This window comes from Acanthopagrus latus, chromosome 20 (assembly GCF_904848185.1).
Source record: "Acanthopagrus latus isolate v.2019 chromosome 20, fAcaLat1.1, whole genome shotgun sequence".
NCBI lineage: Eukaryota > Metazoa > Chordata > Actinopteri > Spariformes > Sparidae > Acanthopagrus > Acanthopagrus latus.
In genome coordinates this window covers 19064309-19091759 of record NC_051058.1, presented here as the reverse complement: position 1 = coordinate 19091759, position 27451 = coordinate 19064309, and the positions used below count along the sequence as shown (strand labels likewise).

The 27451-nt window shown below is 44.5% G+C and overlaps 1 protein-coding gene across 3 annotated transcripts in view; it reads right to left on the bottom strand.

The window, feature by feature from the left end:
- Positions 1–27148, bottom strand: part of LOC119009814 (PH and SEC7 domain-containing protein 1-like) — a 73247-nt gene extending 46099 nt beyond the window's left edge. Inside the window, exons 1-6 of one of the 3 annotated variants that reach the window (XM_037081436.1) lie at positions 26354–27148; positions 24290–24385; positions 4190–6635; positions 3513–3630; positions 2428–2995; positions 1500–1967 (exon numbers count right to left, since the gene is read on the bottom strand). In XM_037081436.1, coding sequence (XP_036937331.1) covers positions 1500–1967; positions 2428–2995; positions 3513–3630; positions 4190–6325 — 3290 coding nt within the window. In that variant the 5' untranslated portion in view covers positions 6326–6635; positions 24290–24385; positions 26354–27148. Of the gene's footprint in view, positions 1–1499; positions 1968–2427; positions 2996–3512; positions 3631–4189; positions 6636–16832; positions 17361–24289; positions 24386–26353 lie in introns of those variants that run through there. The other 2 variants (XM_037081434.1, XM_037081435.1) reach the window with 2 other exon arrangements.
- Positions 27149–27451: the final 303 nt, after the last annotated feature.

Here is a 27451-nt window from a genome sequence, read left to right as displayed (position 1 = left end):
AACGAGGCTCTGACCTCAGAGAGGAGGCGATAAAAACTGCATGAACACTGAATTGGCTTAGAAAACTCTGTCACTTGGGACTGATCATGATGCTCTTTCAGCAGTTTACCCAAGGTCACGAGGTCGACATGAGATGAGGTTCGTTTTGTATCGTTCTGTGAGCTCAAACCAACATGTAGCTGCGTACTGAACATATGAAAAACGATAAAAGGTGCAAGGTGTTTATGATGATAAGCTCAATATCAGCAAAACCGTAGAGCTTATGGTCACCGACAGTGCTTCAAATATGGATGGATGTTTCGCACACGTTCAACCAGGAAACACGGAAGATCTCGACCATCGCCACAGTTCGAAGGTGGACACCGAGGAACTGTGTCTCCAGTTCAGTGTGAAATCTGGTCTCAGTCTTTTGACGTTGTGGCCAAAAACAAAAACTTGTTTAGTGATGTTGCGTTGACCTTACACTTTGACCTTTGACCACCAGAAGCGGATCAGTTCTCGACTTGATGACACTTGGCTTGCGGCTTCAAAACAATTTCCAAACTGATACCAGACCAGTTACTTCCAATTTTACCACTAGGTGTCGCACATGACTCAGTTGCTCCAGAGTGGAACATAACAAGAGTCCATGAATGAGAGTGAAGCAGCGACTGAGACACATGTCGTGTTTTTACTTCTCACAATAATAATTCAACTTCCTCTTCTAAAGTTTACCATCAAAATAATGAAATAACAAAAACAATTCTTGTGCTTTTTTCCCTTATTTCTCACATAGCATCGTTCCTGTGTCTGTCATGTCTGTTGTTCGGTGCTGCATCACCGAATTAAAAACAAAAAAAACATCGAAAACAACAAATAAATAAGATTTTGGCCTCCTGCAAGAATGAGAGAAGGTGGCGGTAGCTACAAGTCACGAGGTAACTAACGAACTCTAACAGGACCAGATTTAAAAATGTTCCCTCAAGGACGGTCGACAAGCCAAAAAGATTGCGCCTTGAGCAACGGCATGAAAGATTAAAAGATGAAATTAGAGAGCGATGAACAACAACAAACACGGCCCAGATTCACATCACAGATTCTCGGTGAATCACCAAAGCTGAGGTCATCTGTCATCAGCTGTCGGCACTGTCAGCCGCTCGCTTCATGTCCGACTGAACGGATCACGTTCACACTGAAGCGCCGTAGATTATCACCATAGGACAATCATATTTCAGGAAATAGGTTCGCTTTAATTACAGAAGACAAATCATCTTCAAACCATATTGTATCGTATGGTGATATGGTGTCTACATAGTTTTGGTTTTTAGTCACAGTTTGGTTTGGTTTAGGAAAAGACCGTGGTTTGGGTTTTTGGTTGAAATAGACGCTTCCATGCTCACTGAGAGACAAGAAGCACGAGCCAATCACAGCACAGCAAGGCAGGACTAGGTGACGCTGCCTTCGGAAATAAAATAACGTGTCACAGTAACATCGTGGCTCCTGACGTGCTGCTAACTCACCTCGGTAAAGAGAAGGTAATGTTGCTGTACCAGCTGCTGCCCAGCTGGTCACAGTTTCGTCCTCTGGGTGGCGTATCGTCTGATCCGCTGCTCAGCCTCTCGCTGGACGGCGCTCGGGTGGCGTCCGAGTCCCCGGTGACGGTGAAGATTGAATCCGAGAGACTGGGCCGCTCGTCGTGTGCCAGCGGGGCGAAGCTGAGCTGGACGATCTGCCGAGCGCTCTGACAAACCGGAGCGTGGATGGCAGGGGTCAGCGTGGGCAGGTCAAAGGTCAGGACTTCTTGGGTGCTGGAGGTGAGCAGCTCCTCGCTGTCCAGGCTGTTGTACGACGTCCCTTTGGCTCGGTGAGACTCCATGATGCTCTCAAAGTGGCGGCTGAAGGTGTCTTCCGCTCCGAGGCGAGGACCGGAGACCAGGATGGGCGATTTCAGGGCGGGGTGGTGGTTGTCAAAGAACGTTTCCATCGGTCTGGACAGAAAGGGAGGGTTGAGAAACACAACAACAACACACAACAAATAAAATGCAACAATGCATATTTTTCTATGGAACAGACAGACGTAAGGTTTGTTTTTATTTCGTTAAGTGATCCTTGGTCTTAAAAAGTTCAAGAAACACTGATATCGATGGATACATTTTTGATTTTGGGGTGGACTGTTCCTTTAAATGTGAAACAGCAACTGTTACTGTGTTTTTATCACGTCTGTCTATTCCAGGGACGTGTGGAGCGTACAGTTTGTGACTAATTCGTGGAAAAATGACTCTCGAACGTGTTTATGATCTGCTTGAAAACTAGGTTAGGAGTGAGATCCAAATTCAGATCAAAATATGGGTCAGGGGAAAATCCTGCTCACCAGAGTGTGTGTGTGTGTGTGTGTGTCTGTGTGTGTGTGTGTGTGTGTGTGTGTGACCACGATGTGTTGATGCTCACCTCTTCAGAAGGTGACCGAACACCTCCGGCTCCTCCTGAGCGGCGTACTGCTGCTTCCTGTTGTCTCCCTGCATCCTCACGCTGGCCCAGCTCACCATCTCTTCCTCTTCATCCTCGTCTTCCTCCTCCTCCTCCTCCTCATCCTCCTCTTCCCCATCCTCCCTCCCCCCTCCTCCTCTGTCCTCCACCACCTCCCCACCTGTCCTCCCATAAGCCAGACACCCCATCGGGCTGCTTCCCGTCCCCGAGGTGCCTTGAACGCTCCGGTTGCTCCCAAACGCGGAGTCGCCGTCGTCCTGCTCCGCCAGCAGCACCTCGTCGATGTCCGTCTCGCGGTAGCAGCGGAGCGGGACGGCGTCCAGGTCGGTTTCCGAGTACTTCAGCGTGCGGCGAATGATGCCGGTTTTGGGTGAAGTCCCGATGATGGTTGGGGGCGGGGTCACCAGTTCGACCTCGACCTGCTGCACCTCGTGATTGGCCGAGAGCAGAGGGAGGGATGACGGGGGAGTCGGCGTGGGAGACTCGCTGGAGTTTCCACTGGGAGGCGCTGTGGAGGCTTCCAGAGAGTCTGCGGGTGAAGAGAGAGTTAATGTAGTGTTTAAAATATAATGGTTTAAAGATGCACATTGATCTTCACTGACTGATTTCTTTTATGCCTAATCAAATCAAACAGTTTCACAATTTCACACTGTTTCACTTTGTTTATATGTGGCGGACCCTGCCACCTTTCTAGCTGCAAACAGAGTTCTTTTTTCCTCTGAGAACAGCCTGTTTATTCACTGCGGGAAGAGAGTTTGTATTATCACCTCATTAATATTGTAAATGAAAACTACACAGTGCCCCTTTAAAAGGACTCATGAGTAATTGATAGACTATAGATATAAAGTGGAAGCAATCTCAGATAAAACCCTGATGAGTGGAGGAGAAGTGGAGGCCTTTTGGGGAATGAAACATGATATATTGGAGATGAGCTGTGTGATGTTCTGACTTCTCTCCTCTGACAGTGTGTAGTAAGAAGCTCTGTGACACTGAGGTATAAGATATGTGCAGTAACTGGATGAAACTGAGGTGGGATGCGCTCTCACTTTTCTCCCCCCTGCTAGCAGCCTCCTCAGCGGGGGTCCCGAACAAAAACTCCCACTTGGCGCGAGCGATCCTCTGACAATGGAGCGAGGGCACAGGCGCAGCACAGCCACTGTCCGTCTGAGAGAGAGACACGGAGACAAAAAACGCTGGAGGAGATCTGCAGTGCAGCATTAAAGGAACAGGCGGACATTTTGGGGGAAGTCAGATTGTTCACATAAAGAAGAGATATATACCGCTCTCATGTTCGTGTGTGAAGCAGAGCTATGAGGATGAAAGCTTTCATTAGCATAAAGACAGGGCTCGCTCTAAAAATACGTATACCATCTACTGTCAAGAAGCAATTCGTCCCTGACAGGTAAATTCGGTCATTATCTCCTTCATCATCTCAAGTTAGAGTGAGGAGGTGGTTTGCTAGATTAGCATAAAGACTAGTGGAAGTGATAAAAAAGGCTAACTTGGCTCAGTCTATAACCAAAAATAGGGAATACCAGATAGATTTTAGATGCTTGGAGAGCGCTAAGCTAACTGTATACAACAATATTTCAGTCTTTATGCTAGGCTAGGCTAACTGCTTTGAGCTCCATACAAAAACATGAGATTTTTTTCATGAAATTATTCAGTTATAAGTATCAAAATGTGTTTAAGTATGAAGTCTAATCTGTAGTGGAGTGCCCACCTGTATTCCTGAGGTGGCGGCCCCAGTCTCGTTGCTCTGGTGGCTGGACTGACTGGACTCCGGGGACACACAGTCTCTGTCCCCCAAGCTGCCCGTCACCCCACTGGAGCTCCGGGAGGACGACCCTCCCATCGCTCCGTTCTGCTCCGCCTCTTGATGCTCCTCCACCCTCTGCAGGTGCGGCTGCTGCTGCTCCATCTCGTCACCGTGCTCCTCCTCGTCATCACAGCCTTCGTCCTCCTCTGCAGAGTCCAGCGCCACTGGGCCCAGGAGCAGGATCTCTCTCCTCCGCTGCTCGGCCCGTTTCTGCTGCGCCGTGGGACTGAGCGGCCTGCGACGTTGAACGGACTGACGATCGGGAGTTTTAGGCTCCGGACTCTGGCTGTTCTCCACCTGACTCCCCCACTGCTGCCTGGATGTCCAGCTGACCGGCGCCTCTTCAACACTCTGATTGATAAAGAGCCTGCGAGCGAGCTCCGTGCAGTCCCCTCTCTCGAAACAGCTCAGGTCTCCTCTCTTGTCCGGGCCCGGGGACCAGGAGTCTCTGGTGTACCGTGGGAGCTGCCGGCGATGCAGAGTCGGGGTATCCGGTGCTCGGAGCTCTGCTTGGAATAGCCTGGGGTCCCTCATGGGGGAGCTGAGCTCAGTGGGAGGATGAGATGGACGGAGGACACGTGAAGGGATGGCGGGAGAACTCTGAGCCGCTGATAAAATGGAGCTGTGATGCTGAACGCACTCTTCCTGGTGCGATTCGCAGTTATTATGAGAGTTTGTTTCAAGCGAGTGCGACTGCAGGAGAGAGTTCTCGGGCTGGTGACAGTCTGTGTTGTCGGTTGCTGGCGCGTGTTGGTCGTTTAAAGGGATGTTCATCTTGAGCGTTTGCTTAGACTGTTGTGCATTTGTTGAATCGTGAAATTCTCCGGAGTTTGAGATGCCCTCGGACTCACCTAAAGCATTGTGCAATGAGGACGTTCTCGCCTCTGTTAAAATAGTAGAAACTTTAGTGGCCTCCTCTGCGAGCCTGCGGGCAACCTCAGGGCTATGAGCTGGAGAGGAGGATTTACTGTCACTTAACTGGTTCAAGCCCTCGATTATGTTATTGCCAAGTTGTAGGATTGCTCCCTGCGGTGAAGTGCTCCTGTTGCAGCTCCTGTAAACGTGTCTTTTGGTGGCTGGACTGCCTGCCATCGCTCTGTCCTCTCCTGACCAGTGAAGAGGACTCTGGGACCTTCTGGACTGGGAGGATAGCTGGTCTGACGCTGGGCTCCGAGGCAGCCCACAAACGGCCTGGCTCCTCTCTGCGAAGTGGTCTTTGGGGTTTACGCAGAAGTTCTGACGCTGAACAGGAGACCCAGCCCAGGACTGACAGCGCGGCTGTTGGTTGTAGCGTGATGATGAGGTGTGCTCAAGTGCGTGGGCGAGTTTAATCCTCAGTAAAGGCGAGCCGAACTCCTCCACAGCCCGCTGGGTAGCTGCCCTGCCAATGGGGTCTAAGGGTGTTTGGCGAAGGCCGGGGGAGAACGTCTGCTGGTGACTTCCTGGAGATCGGAAAGTCAGCTTCGGACTGGAGCTGCACGATGAATCGGGACTTCCAAACCAAACCGGGTCGCTGAGTCTTTTCCGAATGTGTGACGGGGTCGATCTGCCCTCTCTAGGCCCTCTCTCTGAGATGCGTGGACTGTCTAAAGTCTTCACATTGGACTTCTCAACGTAACTGAAGGTGACCACAGACCGTTTACCATCGCTGAGCTCTTCCTTAAACCTTCGACAGCTGGGAGGTGTGTAAGGGAGAACGACCTTTCCAGAGGAGGTCATTGGCGGACTGTGGCTGGCTTCATTACAGGGTGAACTCCAACGCTTGGACACTGATGGGGAGCCGCTGGCTTGCTGGAGCTGAAAGCTGACTGTGTTTCTCGAAGGAGACTGGCTGTGTGTGCAGTCCTGAACCAGACGGTGAGCCGCCGAGGGCTTTGTGGCGGTCTGGTTCGCTAGCTGAGAAAGGAGCTCCGCAGGACTGTCCTGAACCGAACGCCCCTGAGCAATCCCTTCGTCTCCGAACGCCTCTTTCCCTCCCTTCTGATCTGGGGCAGACCTCACTTCCACATACAAATGAAGGACTTTTCCAGACTGGGACATGACCTCCTCTCAGGCCAAAATGAGGACACAGAAACAGAAATGGAGCAGGGAAAGCGAGAGAAAGAGAGAGAGAGAAAGAGAGAGTCAGACAGGGTGAAAAGAGACCAAAAACACCCTCTTCTTTGTCCTCGTCTTCTATTTGTTGGTTTGGTTTTTTGTTTTTCTGCTGGTGGTGGGTGTCAGTTTATTTTTAGACGGTCTTTCTTCTGCCTCCCAGAGCGTCTGTGTGCAGAGCAGAGACACACAGGCTGCACGGCCAGAGGACAAACATGCCCGTGGGACACCTCCAACCGCTCGCTATTCTTCATACCTGTGAATGACAGAGCAGAGGAAGAGGCGCCGTTATTATCGGATCCCCAAATAACGCGAGACACGGACAGGATACTCCAGTATCTGTGCTGCAAGCAGACGACTGTTGTTATGATGTATCAGATTATCACATTGTACAGCTTTTGTACACCTGAGGATTAACAGGAGCGTAGGATAAGACCAAGACCAGGAAAAAAAATAAATTCTCTGCTGTGTCCTCTAGTGACCATAGTTACTTATTATGGCAACAGAGGAGGAAATCAAGTGAAGCAGTACAAAGAACGACACACTCAGAACAGTGAGGAGGTCGTGTGTCCGTGTCGCATGTGAAACCTTGTCAACCGTGAGGAGGCGTTGATTCATGAACACAAGGAGAGAAAAGGGACAAAAGACGATGTTAGATAAGACAGGATGAGATAAGAGAAGAGGAGATATTCAGCATTTGGGTTCATCGTCTTTGCTTCACCGTGACGTATGTGAGACTAACTAGTGATTTAATGGAGTTTGAAATAAATCAAATAAAGCAATCAGACGATTCCAGCAGGTTAAACCTTATTACTTTTAATCAACATCATGCTAAAGCACACGCCAAAACTCGTTCAGTGTTCATCAGACCGCTGTCACCGCAAACATGTCGGACTTAATTATCGTTCGGTTCATGTCAGTTGAACACACAACAGGTTTGTCCAGATTACTGACAGAATCACAAAACTTCATCCACAGCGTCAGACTCTTCAACCCTGAGCAATCGATTGTCAGCCGTGAGATCTTTCAAACTTAATAACATAATTAAGTTATGTCATGTACGTATGTACGAATCATACGTACGTCCCTAAGACACATACTGTAAGTAACCTATTTAGAATAGAACAGAATGAATCTTTATTTTCTACCTGGTTGGAAATTTGTCTCCTCAAATACAGTTTCCAGCACGCTAATACGTAGAGTACGGCAAAATATTTAGTCTTTAATGCACGAGGAGGCGCTGATTCATGAACACAAGGACAATGTTTGATAAAATAAGAAGAGGATATTCAGCATTTGGGTTTATCGTCTTTGCTTCACCGTGACGAGGTGTATGTGAGACTGACTGGTGATTTGTTGGAGTTTAAAGTAAATCACATCGCTGGTTCTGATCCATTAACATCTACAGCCTGTTTCTCAAACTGATGATTTAAATTTGTTGAGGTAACATTTCTTTCTGCTGCCAGTCTGTTCCCTCAGTGTCCCATAAATAACACAAACTGAGGCTGTGTGACGCGTTAACTGATTCGTAAGGAAATAAATATTAGTAATTTAATCTCATGTCTTTGAGCGGAGTAACAACACCGTCTCTGCCAAAACAAAACGCCGCAGCTAGCCAAGCAGCAGTTTAAACAGCCTCATCTCAGACGATTACAGCAGGTTAAACCTCATTACTTTTAATTAACATCATGCTAAAGCACACGCCAAAACTCATTCAACGTTCATTAGACCGCTGTCACCGCAAATACGTTGGACGTAATTATCCTTCAGTTCATGTCAGTTGAACACACAACAGGTTTGTCCAGATTATTGACGGAATCACAAAACTTCATCCACAGCGTCAGACTCTTCAACCCTCAGGTGTGTTTTCAATGGGTTTACCTGTAAATGTCAAAAGCACACCGAGAAGGTGGAGTCGCTTAATACTTCACCTTGTGCTCGACTTGACATCAATTTGTCAGATCAAGACGTTCAGTTAATGACGTTTTGACTCCATGTTCGGTTCAGACGCCAACAATCTGCTTTGTTTTGTTCATTTTAACCGAATGTTCTCAAGTTTAAAACCTGAACGTCTGCAGATGCTTCTTCTTTTATTCACTGACCCTCTGAGTGGTTTCAGAAAGGCCTCAAGAAGATGTTTATGATGGAAATTGACATGATCATAAACTGAAAATGTGTCTTATAAACCAACCTTGATATCACCTACACACTAATGGACACCATCTTTGTTTTTTTGGAGCCAGAAGTACTACTACTAATAATAATTAATTTAAAGCCAAAGTTTACAGAGTGCTTTAACACTCAAGCCAAACAAAGAAAACAAAGTTAAAACAAGAAAGCTAAATGTAAAAACACCAAAAGTCACGGCAAGTTAAAGAGATATACGAAAGAATAAAATCAATAAAACAACACCATGTCAGATGAATTAAAAATAGATAAAGAGATTAAGAACCATAAAAAAGAATAAAAGAAAATAAATAGAAGAGTGATAAAAAAAAAGTAAGAAAAACATTGCAGGAAATAGAAACAGATGGAGATTAAGAACAGTAGAAGGATTAAAAAGATAGAAAGAGGAAAAATCTATTTATAAAAAAAAAAAAGGCGGAACAGTGAGGCAGACGTGCTATTGGAATTTCAAAATAAAGGCGTATATTTACGATGGCAGCAATATGAAACAATGTTTTCACTTTGCCGATCGTTGAATCGATATATATTGATCTGGATTGCTGTATCATTACTCCCCTATTAGAAAGCTTAATCATTTTAACACAACACGCTGGACTCAAAGCTCATCAACGCTGTGAGTCATGAGCTTTTTCTCTATTATTTAAACAGGCACACTTTGAGTCTCTTGCACTTGTCGTCCCTTGTTGTCTCTCCGTTGTTCCGCGGGGAGGTGAGGGGTTGTTTCTGGGTGTCAGAGCGAACATGAGCTCATCCTGCCGGCAGAGGAAGCAGGAAATTATCCCTCCAGTCCTCCGCTGCTCTGTGACTCACCATCGATAAGGCCCGGTGACGGAGCTTTATCTAAACCCTGCATGAGACAATTGGCCGCTCAGGATTCAGCCACAAATGAATCTGTTTGAGGCATTGAGTTTGTGATTGTGAGAGAAGCTTAAATGAGAAGCGTGGAGAATCAGATTAGCCTGATCTGATCTGCTTTTATTTTAGCAATAGTTGTCACGTTGATGCAGCGGGATAACGAGGACTTCCTGTGCGCCGTCTTTCCAACTCACATCTGTCAAACCACGTCATCCACCGAAACCAAACTTTTTTATCACTCTCCCGCTCGAGCCACTTTCTCTCTTTGTCGGGCTGATTCCCACGGCGGTTACTCAACTCGGCCCAGCTGAATTCTTTCCAATTGTCGCCCTTCTGTTTAGCGCTCATGCAGAACGACTTTACCCCGCCAACAACGCCGCAGACAACAGATCTCTGTTGTGGAATAAAAAGTCACTCAATCGGGGACGGTGAACTCAGAGTGTCTGCCAGCAGCGACAGATTGGAGTTGCCTTATGGTAGCAGTGGGAGAGAACGTGTCTGTTGGATATTGAAGTTGACAGAACAAAGAGAACTTGTGAGCGACTTGGCACGCAGGCCAGATTTTCCCTCCTTGACCCCCGGCTGATGTATCTGCCCTCGCTTCAGACGGACCAATCCCAATCTCTGCAGCTCACCACCTTGTCAGCGTTACAAATTCTCCTCTTGGCTCTTAATTATCCCACCAGGCCTCTCTCCACGTGCAGCCGCAGCAACACAACTCAATCCTCGATCTGAAAATTAAAAAAAAAAAAAAAAGTTTCTCTTGCTCTGTCTTTAATCAGCAAACAGCTCTTCCTGCCTCTCCGCTTGTCACCCTCTGTCTTTTTCTTCACTTTCACGCCTCTGAGCCGCCGTTCCCACAGTTACACCATTCACAAAACAGGCCTTTGTCCAGCTGCTGGAGGCTCCACGGAGTCCCATTGTTTCCTGAAGGTGTGAGGAAGACGAGCAGGCTCCTCAGCTGCATCCTGAATGTGACAGAGGTGATTAAAGGGTGAAGCCACGGAGCTGCTGAGCAGATTTAATTTGTCATCTTTGTCACCAGTAAGAATGGAGGATTCCTACATTAATCTGGCTGCAATCTAATGTTTAGATTCTTTGGCCCTGTTTACACCTGGAGGTAACATCTATCTTGGATAATTAAATCACAAGTAGCCGTCTGTAGATACAGGAGATCTGACTGCTCAGACCACATTCAGAGTTGCTCTGGTAAAGGTGGTAAATTCGGCATTAAATGCAACAACAAAGTGATTATTTCCTTGTAGAAACAACAGTGGTTGCCCAACATGGCTGCACAGAGGTTAAAACTGCACTTCTCACTCAACTACATGTTTGAAATTAGTATAGACGATGAGCATGATACATTTTATGAATATAGTAACAAATCACTAACAAAGGCAACGTCTTTGTCGCTGGACTCCATTAAAAATCTCTCAGTTTTGAGAGTTCTTCAGTCAGGAGAAACTTTATACATTTTGTGCAACACAATCTAAGATTAATTATTATGTATTTGGGCCTTCTTGTAAATTCGGCATATGTTACACATTTATATTCATAGAGCGGCGGATGTGAAATCTGATCATAATTGGTCGCTCAAGATGCACCTGGAGACACATGTCGATGTACATTAATATCTAAACTTGGGACAACTCTAAATACTTATTCATTCTGATATTTCTTTTGATAATTTTCCTGTGGTGTTTTTCCAGGTCACAAATTTTCTGCAATCATAAAAGTTGAATAGATCCGCGCCTCAATGTAGCTGAACGGAATCCGTTGCATCTATAAACTGCAATCAGATCACTTTGTTCTATTTAATTCATCATCTGACTACAAAAAAACTATAAATATGTAGTTAAAAAAGATCAAAATTTTGTGTTGGTTTGTATTCAAACAGCGCAGGAGGCTGTAGAAGTGGAACCACAGTGTCTGTCCTGTATTCTGGGGGAGATGTTGGCTGTGATGCACAGTTTTGTTATTTGCAGACCAAAATAGGACGGAAAAGAGGAACTTTAACCCGTTTCTGTTGCTTTGGAGTTTAAGTTTGGAAAGAAATCAATAAGAAAATGTCCTCACGTGGACACCGTGTATTCAGTAGAAAATGGACATGCTCATAAACGTGATGGAGCTGATGGAGGGACGGATCCACGGAGTATTATTCTTAGATATGATTTGTCATCTTTGTCGGCACCGAGAGAGGAATTCTGTATCGATTCTGGAGAGAGCTGATGAGCCTGAGCTGTGTCGGTGCCCCCTTTGATCCATTGATCCATCATGTGAGACAGATGTTGATGGGAGCGGGCGAGATAAAGACGGGTGAGGGAAGAGAAGCAGGATGAGAGTCATGTGTGTGAGGGAGAGAGCTGAGCCGGCAGCAGAGGCAGTGTCGAGTTACAGGAAGGTCCATGTTAGAAACACACGACTGCAGATGTAACGTAACACCTCCTCTCCTGCAGCAGAGAGGCTGCGTAAAGGGTTCGTTCCACTAAAATCACAAAAAGGTCAGATTTAAAGCCTAGTTGTGATTCTAGTGACGATGCTGACGTTCCCTAAGATACCAGACATCTTTTTTGAAAAAGTGCATAAATGTATTCAGAAGACATGTTGAATATTTCAACCTGATGAGTGATGTAGTCAAGAGCATCATTTCCACTCAGGACGGGGGGGGGGGGGGTGGTTTCTTACTTAACGTCCTGCCACCAGAGTCCAGATTTGAGAATATCTGAGTTTCAGAGATGGAAAAAGTATTCCAATTCTTTACTTAGGTAAAAATACTTCATAACTGTAGTTTTTCAGGTATCTGTACTTTACTTCTGACTTTTAGTCCCTACATTTGTACACAAATATCTTTACTTTTTTCAAAACAGGCTCGTTACTTAAGTTTTGAGGGGAATTATGGATTATATTTATTTCCCGACATCACAAGACTGATTTCAACCTATCACACACTGCAGACGTAGCGAGACAAAACCACGTAAATGACATAAGAGGACAGAAACAGACAGGGGGGGAGACTGGGATGTCTCGTATCTGCAGAGACCCTGCCTGGATTTTCTTATTTCTCTCATTTTTTACTGCTTCACCGACCCAAAATGTGGCTATTTGACATCCTAGGAATGAGACTCAACAATCATCTGTCTTTGTGGTGCGTTCAGGAACAGAATTTACATATTAAACCTCACGTTAAGCAGCTACAAGGACCTTTAAATTTTATACGGACTGTACCAGTTCCATGTAATACATTTAAGCCAAAGTACGCACGTATTATCAGCAAAATGTATGTGGAATTGTTTCTACATGACCTGAGAAAACAGTCTGTTTATTCTCTTTTGCTCAAAAGGTAGAAAACCTACAACAACCAGAATGCACTGCAGTAATACTCACATGAAGTACTAGTGCCTGTACTTGAGCTAATGTACTTGGTAACCTTCCACCTCTGCAGAGTTGATAAACATGTTGATAAACTCACCTGAGTCACCTTCAGTCATTACCGCTGCAGTAGGTGGAGTTTCTCTTACTGTGCCCTGGGTTTTGCCTCCCAGGCGACACACAGGCTGCCGTACCTTATTGCTGAAGGTTACTGGGGGTGAATGCAGCCTGAGAAGAAACACCTGCAGTGACTGCTCAAGGCCAAGTAAAATATTCTGCCAACTTTGCTTCACTGTTGTGTTTTTATTTACATTTAACCCTCCGAGTCAGTTGAGGTAAGACAGAAAAGCACAGAAGTCTTTGGTTTTCATTTGCTAGATTGTAAAGATGTTGATGAGAAATATGAGAGAAGGGATCTGAGGATGTTTACATTAAACCTAAACTCTGCCTTCTGTCCGGATCCATCCTATAATCCACACTGATCGATACTAATTGTGCTGCAGTGTTACTGAGTGCCCAGTTTTCTGACCGCCGTCCAGCTTGGCAGCAGTTCTGGCGAACCGTCGCTGCTGTGCCAGGAGTAACAATAGAAACAGACCATTACCACTCACCACCTGCCATCTTCTGCTTGATTTACAGTACAACACTTCAATCACATGAGGCTGCTAATCTTTTAACAGTAAGCTACCAGGAACCTTCTCCGGACTCTGAAAGCATACTGCAGACTTTAGATGACATGAACTCAATATTTACGTACTTATATCACATTTTGTTATTAATCTAATTATCTAATTATGTTAATCTGATGCAGGTACATGAATAAAGGTTGATTTTTTGCAGGATTTGGCAAGAATTTAAAGGTAGCTCCAAAAATAAAAAGGGCAGCATATCACCAGAGTTACAGACAACTGCTCTTTGCTAGCTATCTTTGGCTGTAGCTAGCTAGTATAAGCTAATTAGCTCATGGCTCAGTGTCCCTAGAGTTTGTAGATGTTAAGCTAAAGCAATAAGGCGGCTTTTGTTTGATTTCTTTAGTAAGCATTTCTACATGTGCGCTCAGGTCTCTGCCTTGCTAGAGGTGTTGAGCAGATTGCCAGCTGCACTTTCCCCTTTAAACACACCGACATGTTGGACTCACAGCTGTGTCTCTGGGCTGGAGACGGCGGACAGGCACATGAGAACGCTGCAACCCTGTTTTGCCGTGAAGCTCCAGAAATGTTTTGCGGACTTTGAAACTTCCCCTGACTTTCCGTCAGCATGAAAAATACCAACTTTGAAAACACTGTCGATTTTGTTTCCTTTATCTTAAAATCTAAAACACTGAAATCTCATTAGGTGGGGTCAGTGTGAACAGGAGTTGCAGTTTGAGCGTTTAACATATATCCTATGTGGCCTCTGAGAGAAGCTATTATGTCAACACTTTATTTCGGTCATTTTTTGGCCAAACTGCTGCCATTTAAATAACCGATATTAGAGTTTTAACCGAAGGACAAAATGTTCAACTTGAGCTGCACCAACAGATAAAGCCACAGCAGCTACAAGGTCGATGACTCATCCTCCTGTTGTCCTCCTGGGCCACACTGCTAACAGGAGGACACACACATGCACACGTATAGATAAACTCCGTCGGGGTGTTTTGCTGGGCATTTATGACTCAAATGAGACAGGTAATTAAACCCCAGGCAGCCCGTGCAGCACTAAAATTAGCTCCCTTGATACGACGGTGGTGGGGGGGTGGAGCTCATGCTAATATTAGCACTCAGTTGGCTTGTTGCTGCACCAGCAGCTATGATTTCAGCAACTCGACAGGTTGTGCAGGTTGTGTAGTAAGGCATTAAAGCCTGAGGACATTCAGAGTGAAGTCAATGGAAGACCAACCCTAAATCACCATGCTAATCAGAGCAGCTATTGATTTCTCTACATATATTATTACGTCACTGCTCGGAACTGCTTCCTGCATGCACTAATTTCCAAGAAACAGCCGAGGGCTCACTGTCACACCCAAAATATCCCCCTCGCAGCCTCAATGAACTTCCACCGCACTGAATTAACCAGAGAGGAAGAGCTGGAATTAAAGAGTCGATGCTGACTCAGAAACACGACTTTGTTTGCGTTTGACACGAGGGCTGCCTCGCTCTCCAGCTTTCCCTGCTGCCTTCAAACGCTCATTCAGACAAAAGAGACGAATCCTCTGACTCATGCACAGGAATAAAAAAAAGTGTGTATGTGTGTGTGAGAAGGAGGATGCAGAGAGGCTTAATGGAGGAGAGAAGGAGGAGGAGGCATTCAATCGGCACCGTGTTGGCCATGACCTTGCAGCCTGTAAAACTCCTCCACTCGCTGCACTTCAGGAGGGATGGCTGCATTAATGTTTACGACAAACAACGAGCATGTGAAGCTTCGTTCTCTGTAGTTACATCTGAAACTCGTGTGGAAATATTTAAACCCTCTTAATCTTAAACATGCAGGGTGATTAGCACGTTGGTGTTTTTTCCAACATGTTATCCACGTTGCAGATCATCCTGTCTGTCCACCTGTGCAGACTTTGTTATTATCTCCTCACCTCCACAGCTTGATGATGGGTTACGCACAAGAAGACACCGAGATTCAACTGAAACACAGCAGGACCGGTTGTGATGCTGTTTGTTACATAACAGCATTGACGTCCAGTGTTACGTAAGGTAGCGACATGGTAAAATGGTAAAAACAACAATTTACAGTTGTTGTAAGGGAGATATAAAATCAGCTGTATATACCGTCTGTGCGAGCAGCTTTGTATGATACATATTTACGTTTATTGTTAGGCAGCGACCTCTAGTGGCCGCAGAACTGTGATGGGAGCAAAGGAGGAAGTCAAATGACGTTGTACGACACACAGTCAACAAAAGGTGGAGAATGGGGCTGGTCGTTAACACAAACAAGCACAGTTACATAAAACCAAAAGTCATCCGTGAGTTATTTTAAGCAAGTCTACGTACGTACTGTTTCTTTCACGTTACTGACATAGTTAACGGAATTTATCTCACACCATGAGCTTTTCCTGAACCCAACCGAACTGTCAACAAAGACCCTGTTCCGGTTCGCCTGTAGCTGGTACTGTTCAGTGGTCACACGTCGTAGTTTTCATGTTGTTTTGGGAGTCAAGGCAATCAACCTATTCAGTCGCAGTGTTTCCCACACATATATTTTACTCGGGTGGTCAGCCCAGGGAGGTATGTTAACAGCCACCAAAGCAAATCTGGCGATGTTGGTGAGCGTTTGTTTTGATCAGCTACATAATTAACAACAAGCTTCCTCCACACGCAGCTCACCTGCTGTTACAGTAAGACAACGTGAAGGAATCCTAAACATGAGCTGCGTTTTTTTTTTGGCTGACTTTATGAAACGTATCGCTGACGAAGAAAGCAGATAACGTCGCAGTGTGCTAAAGCTACAATATATCGGCAAACTCTTAAATCCATTCTGAAGAGAGGAGGAGGATTTCTTGGTTTAATTTTCGGGTTGACGCCACACGTCAGTCATAGAACAAACTCAATAAACCAATTTTGTATCCCATCCGTAGAAAGCTAACATGGTAAGTAGCTGAAAACCAATAACGAACATCATTATCACCCAGCCCAAATAAACAGCAGCTCATTGGTTTAAATGACACTGTTGATCACAAGTGGTGGCATGTGCATGTACTGACACGCTCGCACAACTAGATTAAACTGAAATATGCGGTCCTTCATCTCACACAGCCTCGCACATGTTGCCTCATTCATGCCTTCACACTCACAATCTCACCCACCCACTCAAACACACACATAATATACCAAAGAGCGCCACTTTCCTCATCGGTGCGTGAGAGTTACGATGTGTCACCCGCATCTGGATCGCTGTGCAGAGCTGTGAGGTTGTATATCTGGATCGACCCCGAGCTGTCAGCACAAACCAGAGACACCAGCAGATACACTTGTACTACAGACACACACACACACACACACACACACACACACACAGGATCTTTCATCTCCTCCTCTCATCTCACACTCACACTCACCTCTCCTCCTCTCACAGCCGCTTCATCCGAACAGGATTTACACCTCCCACATGGCTTATCTCGTCTCATCCTTTCTGCTAGTGCTTCTTTCTTTCCTTCCTTCCCATCTTCCCTCCTTCCTTCCCTCTCCTCCTCCAAGCAGAGCACTGAAGACCTGTCCGACCAGCCTCCCTCCCCGGCAGCAGCCTCTCTTAGCCCTGCCCCCTTCCCTTCCCTTCCCTTCCCTCTGCCTTTCACATGTATGCTGAGTCAGTGTGGAGTAGTTACACTGGTGAGGGAGGTGCAGCGAGGAGGGAAACGTGCAAGACGGGAGGCATCAGCCGTTTTTAAAGGCGACCAGGCACACGTACAAGCTGGAGCTCCCTTCCATGTGGGACGCGGTTCAAAACAAAAAGTGGCAGATGTGAGTGGATGAAAAGCGGACATGTGGTCTGATCTGCAGGGCGGCAACGTCTCGGGCATGTGTGAACCCCTCCTCCAAAACACTTCAGAGCTGAATGACAAGATGAGGAAATGAAGACGACACGCTGGTCACTACAGTAGAAACAAACCTAAAGCACCATTTTATGTGATATAGTTACATCTACAAATGTGTTTTTGGGATTCACCTGACTTGATTCACTGACTTGGCTGTATGGTTGCAGTGGCAGAAGATTTTAACAATATGATAACAGCACCGTGGTATATGTTATATTATATTTATAATTACTATTATTATTATCATTATAGAGTGGTGTATTGATGACATATTTCTGTAGGCTAACCCTGAAGTTAGCATCGCCCTGGTTCCATCGACAAGAAGCCTGTAAGTTTTTTTGACTGTGTTTTGGATCATCACTGAAAATAATCTCTGTGTCAAACACAAGTTTGTGATATTTACACATTTCGTTCAACAAGATAATCTGCACAGATGAACTCCACCTGATTTTAGCAGCGTAGATTAGATCGCTTTAATTAAAAAGCTAATGTTGGGCTATAAACAGACGACATCGCGGCCACATGACTTAAAGGTCGCCACCACTAAGCGTCTTACTTCATGATTATTAAACACACTTTCTGTAAGCTGATAACTGTACAAGTTGTAAAATTAAAGTTATAATAGTTTGTGGTAAAAGATAATTATTGTTAAATTGCAGGGCATTTACTGATGTGTACCGTGTAAATATATTCAGCATATATGTATTTAACCAAAAACAATTAAAGATACTCACAGACTTTGAAATGATGTACAACAGTGTGAAAAGATTTATTAGTTTTAGGACGACAGACTTCACTCTGTAGACTGAACTGTTCACATTGTAGAAAATGTTTCAATGTCATTTTTTTCATCAATTGTATTTCTAATGCCAAAATCCCATAAGGAACATAACGTTTCTAACAAACAACTTTACATTCTATCCTTTTTATGGTGGTAGGTGTTTCCGGGCATCGACATATTATTGGCCACGATGTGTAACATCTATATTCGGCACATGAAGTCACTGTTTGTTCTTCTGTGTGTTTTGTGCAGGTTTTTAAATTATTCAATAGAGTGTAAAGCCTAACATAATGCTGCTGGAGGAGATGCTGTGCGACGGACGATACATTAAAAAGTATCATAAGGGAGACGGAGAGAAATGAGTGACGTGTCCGCTGTGACTTATCAAGAACCTCTTATAGAAAAACCTCAGAGGGAAGGAGCAGGGAACACTCGCTCTCACTCCACTGAAATATTAAAGAGAAGCTTGAAGGCCTCGGATGAACAAAACACTTCGTCGCTCCGTTTTATCTTCATATGACCGAACGTGTCGACTCAACATCCACACTCAGGTGCTAAAACTGCTACAGGGGTTGTTTAAAGGGGATAAAACTCCCTCCGCTCGCTGATTTATTGAAGGTTTCCACACACAATGTTGTGTTTATGACCAATTTCAAGCACAAGTTATGGTTAAAGCCGCAGCAGTAGATCTGCACCTGTGTTATCGTCGTAAATCGCGAAAGATGAGCTCCAAAAAAAGTTGCAAAGTGAGAATCGACTGAGAGGAAAACACAAAACAATTATATTTCCCTGTGTGGCAGTATTTGACTCTCATCTCAAGAAAAAGATAAAACTCTGTCTGAAGAGATGCATGTTGTGGAAGTCATGTTGCTGTCATACATGCCCGGTAAAGTCCTTCAAACTTTTAAAAATATGAACCTTAAATGGTTAATCACTTTAGCTCTTCTCTAGTTGTCTGTATTTCTGCGCTCTGTCTCCAATCAGTCGCTTGGCTTGTTTATCTCAGTGACGTCTAATGTCAGGCTGTCTGGCCGTGAGACGCAGGATTTCCTCTCAGATTTACAACCACTGATAAACTTCGGCCTTCACAGCCGTAACTTTCTCCTCGTTCGATCATCCAAAACGGCCTTCGGAGACTCAAGAGACTCACCTCGTAAGCGCACCAGACCCTCAAATCAAAGTTTGCGTGAGTTGAAAGCTTTTTTAAAAGGGGCTCAGTTGGGAATGACGCTGCTTGTCATGACACAGGCTTCACGCGTGGACTGCAAGGTCAGGGCGTTAAAACTTACACAGCACAAAGAAACGCTGCTAAAAGTTAGAGCATCTCTAGCTGACGTATTTACAATAGTAACAAGAGCAATTTAGATCAAATCCTTCAGATGTGATTAGCTCTGGACAGACGTGGAGCCACAGAGGACGGCTGGTCTGCTTTGTTAGATCAGGAGGAGGATAAGAGTTTAAAGAATATCTCAGACCTCAGTCACATTCACTAGCTATCAGTAAAGTGTTTACAATGTTCTGTTTAACATGAGCCATCAAAAACATTTCCACGTTTTACCGTGAAAGAAAATAGACAGATTGTGACCAAAATCAACACATACTAAACATTTAATGAGATAAATTAACTGTTGACACCACATTGTAATGTGGTCTGTGTCTCTGAGGGTTAAATTTACCAACCCAGTCTCATCGATCTGTTACCAATAACACAAATTTATACTTTCATAGACAAATTTGAACTTTTTTTGGGACCAGATCCGTAGTCAGTGACCTGGACGGTGACCATGGCTAGTTTTAGAAAACAAATGATAAGACTTAAGATAACCTAAGTTAAAATCGGTGCCTCTGCAAACATACAAACATACATCAAAACATGCCAAAGTTTACTTTAAGTTTCACGTTGAACACGAACGACTTTGTTCTTCCTTAAAACAAATATTTTATGAGTGTTTTTTTTTTTTCCTCCTGCGTATGTACTGCAAGCAATTTCTTGGTTTATTTATGTATGAAGCTTAAACTTGGGTTTTTATTAAAAAGTAACATGTTGACTATTGTTTATCATCCAAAAGGCCTTCTGAGACTCCATGTAAACATGGCTGATTCTCAAATTCAGCATTTTAAGTGAGTGTCAGCCATGTTCAAGAAACCTCCTGAGCCTTAATGCGTTAACGTACGTATGTTTTTACATTTGGCCAATGGTGATGCAGCTACGTGTCTATGAATGATATTATCTTCAGCTTTCATAATGTAACAGACATTTTGGACTGAAGAGTGAGAATGAACTCTGAGTGGTTAAATGATGGCAAATCAAGATTATAGTTTTAAAGCGTAAGTCTAATATGTCAGTTTCCAGTAGAGAGAAAGTAGAGCCTCGCGTATACGTTATCCGATATGAACAGATATGAAAACTTTCTTTGCGTTTTTACAGAACCCTAATTTATCATTTCCTAAATATCAAGATACATTTGCTATTGATTTTTGGACAATTTAAAGTATCCAGCCTCCGTTACGTACATATCTTTGTCACAAGTGACCACAATCGAGTATATATTCTGTGTATAATATCGACATTTCTTTTGCTCCCCGATATTGGTAGCGGCATCAGCCCCAAAAATCCAGCATCAGTAGATAGCACAGATAGATAACAGTTGGCCGTTTTTATCCATTGACCTCTACTCGTCCCTCGAAGCAGCAGCTCATTTATCTAAATAAAGCCACGGCTGTGAGCGTCAGCAGTCTGGCACTCGAATTGCAGCATCCTCCTCAGGATGAAGCCTGACGCTGAGCAACAATGTTGAGCTGAGTCGGGTCCTCTAAGAAGACAGAACCCAGATCAGGCAAACTTACGGCTAAAGCAGCTTATGTTTACTTAAATATTAAAACCTTGAGGAGTTCTGAGGTGTTTGACAATGACGTACCTCAGACAGGGGATTCGTCACCGCCTTCAGAATCTCAACAAAGCCTTTAAGTCAACAGTTTGGCAGCGGCCCATAACACATCTTTACCTCTGAGTGTGTGTGTGTGTGTGTGTGAGAGGTGAAACAGGTGAAAGTGACAGGCAGCCATCAGCAGCAGCACATCTCTGCAGTCTGCACCAAGCAGCGCGGGTCGAGCCAGCTTTTAGCGCGTGCAGCAGCGTCAGCACTCCTGAGGCAGATGTGGATGAGTTTTTAGGCTCTCAGCCACCGGGAGAAAAAACAACATCTCGACCGCTGCTCTATTTCAGACAAATAACATTAAGGACAATCGAATTAAACGACCATGTTGATCGCCTCCACCGGCCAAAGGCGGCCCTTGTGGGTGAACTTGAGAGTCCTGCGAAGACAAACAATGGCGCTCATTGATCGAAGGTTTTAAAAATAAACTCCTCAGTGTGACAAGTGGAGGATCATGATTGGATCCCTGCTTCCTCTCAATCTGTCCTTCACTCCCAACTGTCGTTCTCCACTTACGGAAGGTCAAGAATAAACAGGAGCTGACATTTTGATTCAGTAAAATGACAAGCTGAGCGGCAGAAAATCGATCGGCAACAGTTTTTGTTGTTTTAAGTCAGTTTTCAAGACAAAAATAGCCAACAGTCGCTGCTTCTCAGATCCCTAAAAAGTCACCAAAGTTTTGAAACCACGTGATGCACAGAAGCCCAGAAACACTGATTTTCCATTGAGCTTACAGTGTGAAAGGACCAGCTGCAAAATTATGGATAAAATTGTTTTGTGCGTCACAACCCGACTCGTTTAAACATCAGAACATCCAATAACACTCCAAAAGTCTGTAGGAGTTGCGTCATTATATAATTTTATTCCCATTCAAGTTAGCGCAGGGCTAAAGCAGAAGTTTGCCGCTCGGTGTCTATCATAGGAATGAATGTTGTATCCAGATTTCACTTCATAGAGCCATGGTTTTAGGACATAGCTCTGTCAGTTGCTCCGGATTGAAAATTCTCAAAAAAATGGTGAATTAATTGACATAAAATCTGTCGGCCACTTTGCTGACATTTAGCAAACATTGCTAACACGCTGAACAAGGTGAACATGCTCAGCCTCAGAAAGCAATATCTTGCTTACGTTTGGTAAAATATAGAATTAAATGAAAAGTAATACATGTTTATTATTGTTTGTCATTACCTAAGAGGTGGCGAGTTAGCATGAACCATAATCAGAATAGTCTTTAAGATTAAGAGATGCAAAGATTAATCAATTCATTGATTAGATGTCAACTGTTGAATTAATCACCAACTCTGATGTGAATATTTTCTAGTTTCCTGCCTCCTTTGTGACAGTAAACTGAATATATTTATAACAAAACACACTTAAGTGCGTCATCTGGGGCTTTTTGGAAACACTGATCGACACTTCTCAACATTTTCAGATATTGTGCAGATAAAACAACTTTTAAACGCTGAGAATAAATGTTTTCTTGGCGTCCTACGTTATCAGAGAGTCCCTCCTGGATGACATGTGGATGCACCTTAAGACAAAACACTGGAGTTTTCTCTTTAAAGAAATCACAGCAGCCCAAATATCGAGGAGTTGCATTACAGATCGTGTGATTTATGTAACTCTGCTCCTCCATTAAACCCCTTTGGAATCAGATAAACTGTGATATCACTTGCTGCTGGACACTTTGCAGGGCATTGTGGGCTATCAAGTGTCGAGAAAGAAAAATCAATTACTGGCACTGAGATGTTACCAAACAGCCAAGAATGAAAGCCTGTAGCCCCGTACTCATATTGCACAGTTTTCTGAGCGAGCCACGTGACACAACGAGACGGTGTTTTTCAGCTTGTAACGAGGAGAGAGCGCCTCTACGACAGATTTGCGTTTCAGTAATCACACAGGATCCAGGCCACACTGCAAAGCGCTCCATCTGCACCGCAGCCAACATACAGAAAAAGCCTCACAGATTGGAGCGGCGGGCAGCAGACGAGCGCTCATTACAGGGAAACACAGCAGGATTGTAAAATGCTAATGCTCGCCATCATCACACGCGCTCGCTCCTATCCAAATGCTAAAAGGCCCTTTCATTGCCAGCGCTCTCACCTCCTAAATACTCCCACTACCACACCTCCGACAACGTATTCTTGGCTGTCAGCGACTGAATATTGTGTCCGTGCAGCTCCTCATTACAGACTTCAAAAGTTGCAAAAATACACAAGTTGCTTGAAACAGAAAAAGGCAACAGAAAACTGAGAGAGCTGGTGAGAGAGGGAGCCGAGAGTGGGAGAGTGTAGGAAGGAATAAAAACAGACGTGGGAAGGAGAAAAAAAAAAGAAAAAAGCCGTAATTCAAGACCGCTCTGGTCACTAATGCTGTTTTCTCAGCACCGTTAATAACGTGAGAACAGCGACGGGCCCGAGCATCTCAATCTTCCAATAAGAACCGATGGGAACCCAAACACTGTTCGCGCTAACCACTTTGTTATCACAGCTCTCACACAGGCCGGCCATCGAAGCATCTGTGTGTGTGTCCTGCTCCAACAATACAACCTTTCATCCTCTAACTGAGGGATCAGCCCGCTTTTTCATCCAAAAGCTGTTAAAAACACATCCGTGATTCACACTGTTGCACCGGCTGACATGTTCCTTTACTGCCATGAACACACACACGCTGTTATATTCTCTGCATATGAACATCACTGCCCACGTCTCTTACTGTTTCAGCAAATATGACAGATATTCTGCTAATTGACGTTCAGTAAAAAGATCTGAGCTGTTGGTATTTTGTTGGAAATTCACAACATTTAGGAAAAACAAGTGAGATCCTGGATCTGTTCCTTTATCTGGATCTGCAACAAACAGTTAACGGGGGTCTAATCCAAGTGTGGTGGAAATCTCTCTCTCTCTTTTTATAATCCTGACAACAAACCAACCAACAAACAGATTAAAAAAAAACCCCACAACCTCTGTGACATAATTAACTGTATTCTGTTAATTGCAGATTGAATCACTGCAGGTAAATAAATAAATCTGATGAGTAGATCTGCCACGCAAACGACGTCCCGCGACAGAACGTTGTACGTTACGCTTTATGTTATGTTTAATGTTACGTTGTACGTTATAACATACTTACGCGACTTACTTTACAAGACTGAATGTAGTTATTTAAACCCAAAGTATGATCTTACCCTGAACCTAACCCGCTATTTTTGGTGCCTAACCCCGACTGTTCCACAACATAACACTGTGTTGCGTATTACGTACCTTTGCTGACTTCACCGTGAATCCGTTCACGTAAAAAACTGCGTCGTCGTTTGAGGCTTAAGGCCGCTGAACAAACTTCTGTATTTGATGAGAAACCTAGAAAGTATTGAAAGATGAATAAACGCACTGGTGGTGTTGGTTATCCTTGAAAAGACCTTGTCCCTGAGGGTTCTTCACTCTTCTTGTCTAAACACATTTAGCAATTTGCAGTCAACTACCCACGAAAAACTGCTAATGAACCTGATTGTTTGACAGCAATAAAGAAAGTAAGGTGAAGTTCTGCAGGGCAGCAAACACAAGAGTGCAGTTGACTTCTGGAGCAGCGGAGTCCTCTGAGAGGCGCTCTGACAAACAGCCCTTCACACCTGATGAAGTAGATGTGTGTGTTTCTGTGTGTGTTTCCAGGAAAAAGGTGAGAAGAATAGTCTCTTTTTTTTTTTTTTTTCTTTCCCTGCCCCCACCGTCCAGTCACTGAGACCCAGAGACAGAGTCTAGACTGAGCCCCAGATGGGGGATTCATAAACTGCAACAAATGAAGACAAAATGCTTCCAGCTGCCCTCGGCGGCTGGGAATGGATCTGCTGTCGGGGTAACATCAGGGATGTCAGACCGGGTCTGCAGCCGGTCCTGCAGCTCTGTCCTCGCCGGGCTGCAGAGACTCTACCTGCAGTGTCATTTATCAGCAGGAGGACGCAGACGGACGATCTGATCCTGACAAATATTCACTCACGTTATTAGATTTCATCAGAGCGGTGACGGCTTAATAATTCTTTTCCACTGGTCGAAAATCCCACTTAAACCAGCTAAAATTGAGCTTTTTCGTGCAATGCGAATGTGTAAACTCGGCATTTACACCCGGGTCAGTAGATTCTGCAGTAGACACGGGTTTTCATCACCTGGGCTTCGATCTAAACTTAAGACCAGGTGAACACGCTAAAGTCCACTGCTGGAAGTGATCAGCAAACAGAATTGTGGAAAAAAACAGTTTTTTGTAGTTTGTACAGCCGTGCAATTCAGATTAGGTTTAGTTTATGCACAATTAATTTCAGAGTTCTGACTTTAGACTCACAAATTCTGAAATTATTTCTTGTTATCCTCCTCTGTGCTTTCAGCTTTACGTTTAAATGAGCACTGTGCAGTTCTGGAGAAGAAATTCAAACCCTGAATTTAAATATCTACAATATTAATGAAGGGAGTTGTTATGTTATTAGTTTGCTTATTCAGTTTTTTCAGCCATGAAAACACAGATAATTTGATTCTTTAGTTTGATTAGGCATGAAAAAATTCTTCTGATTAAAATCTCTCTCCCAAAACTGCACACTGCACCTTTAATATATGCGAAATCTAGAAGAATCTGTGAATGGCTCCATAAGTTTGCTTGCATTAAACTGAAACCCCGATGAACAGTGACACAAATAAAAAAAAGAAAAACAATTACAGCAAGAAATTATATATTTTTTTGGCAAAGCAATCAAGCAAACGTGTTCAGACGCTCGTGTTTATCAGGAAATATCGACTCAGAACCAGCTGAATCCTTCATTAGTTAGAGGACTGTGATCGCACACACAGCAGTCTGCTTTCACCTGAGCCTCTCCGGGCTTCAGGTGCAACAAGCTGATCTGAACCCTCCTCACGTACAAGCTCACCTTACTGATAAAACACTCCGCTGCCAACTTTTCTTCCTGCCAAGGGCGAAACTTAAACTGTCAGGTTTGTGCAGGCTGCGTGGAAACACGCACGGATGCGTCAGTGACAGCGGTGTGTGTGTGTGTGTGTTGTGTGTGTGTGTGTGCGCAGGTGTATGACCTTTCTCTTCTGCATCCTACAGGTCCGGACCGGCCGCCTGCATCAGTGTGTGCGTGATGCAGCAGCAGCAGCAGCAGCAGCAGCAGCAGCAGCAGCAGCTCAAGTTATGCACTTTGCTGCATGTGTGTGTGTGTGTATGTGTGTGTGTGTGTGTGTGTGTCCGTGTGTGTGCATGTGAGGCAGCGGCAGGAAAAACACCGCACCATTCCTTCACTCCTTCACTCGACTGCGGAACAGATCTGAGATCAGTGTACTCACCACTCACTGTGATGTTGTCTGAGCAGCAGCTGCAGCGTTCGTCTCCTCGGAGCCGGAGAGACGATGAGATGCTGCAAATGAGACACTGCGGTCCACATCTGTACCGCGTCCTCCAGCCCTCCAGTGTGTGTGTGCGTGTGTGCGTGCGTGCGTGTGTGTGTGTCGTGTGGACGGTCTGCTTCACGTCAGCTGGAATCAGACGTGATGCTGTAAAATGGACAGCAGCTCCTCGTCGTTCTTCCTCAGCAGCTCACAGACATCTCAACTCTCTGCCTCTCTCTCCTCTCCTCTCCTCTCCCTCCCTCCTCCCTCCCCACCGGGCTGGGCATGCCCAGTCTCTGCCTCCTCACGACGAGCATCACTTTTTACAGCTTGCGGGTCTAAGTTTAAAGGAAAACTTCACCCAAAAAACGATAATTCAAGTCATTATGCACTCATGTTAACGGAAAGCCAAGTGAGGTTTGGTTGGTCCGTAAAATGATTCTGGAGCTTCACAGCGTCATGGCATCATCTTCCTAAATGACTGAAGCAGATGGGAACTCGTTTTAAAACACAAAGAAAGACGCGAAATCAAACATGAAATGGCTGCATACCATTTCGTGTTGTGATCCAAGTCCCCAGAAGCACCAGAGATCCCAAAATTGTTTTGAGGAGAAGTTATTTACACCCATTTGTTGGAATCAAAGTTATGATAATGTCACAGTTTGTCTTAAAACACCTACAGCATGTTTATTTTGTGATCACTGGCATTATTGATTGATTTTGCTGTTTATTTTCATCATCAATGGACTGATTGATTTTTAGCTGTTTTTTTTTTCATCTACCTTAAAGGGCATAAAATAAAGGTTTTCCTGAGACACTTTTGTTTTGTTTTTGTTTTTGTTTCCTTCTGTGTGTTTTATACTTTTGTGCATGTAACAATCTTGAGAGTGAAAAAGGTAAAAGTCGGCACCAGCAGAAGCTCCTCTCTCCCACAGAAAACCGCGCTCCCGAAACGCATCATCAGTAGTCCCCGCCTTTAATTCCTGTGACTTTGTGACATCACACCGCGTCACCATGTCACACATGGCTAATTTGGCTCATTATATGTGATCTAGC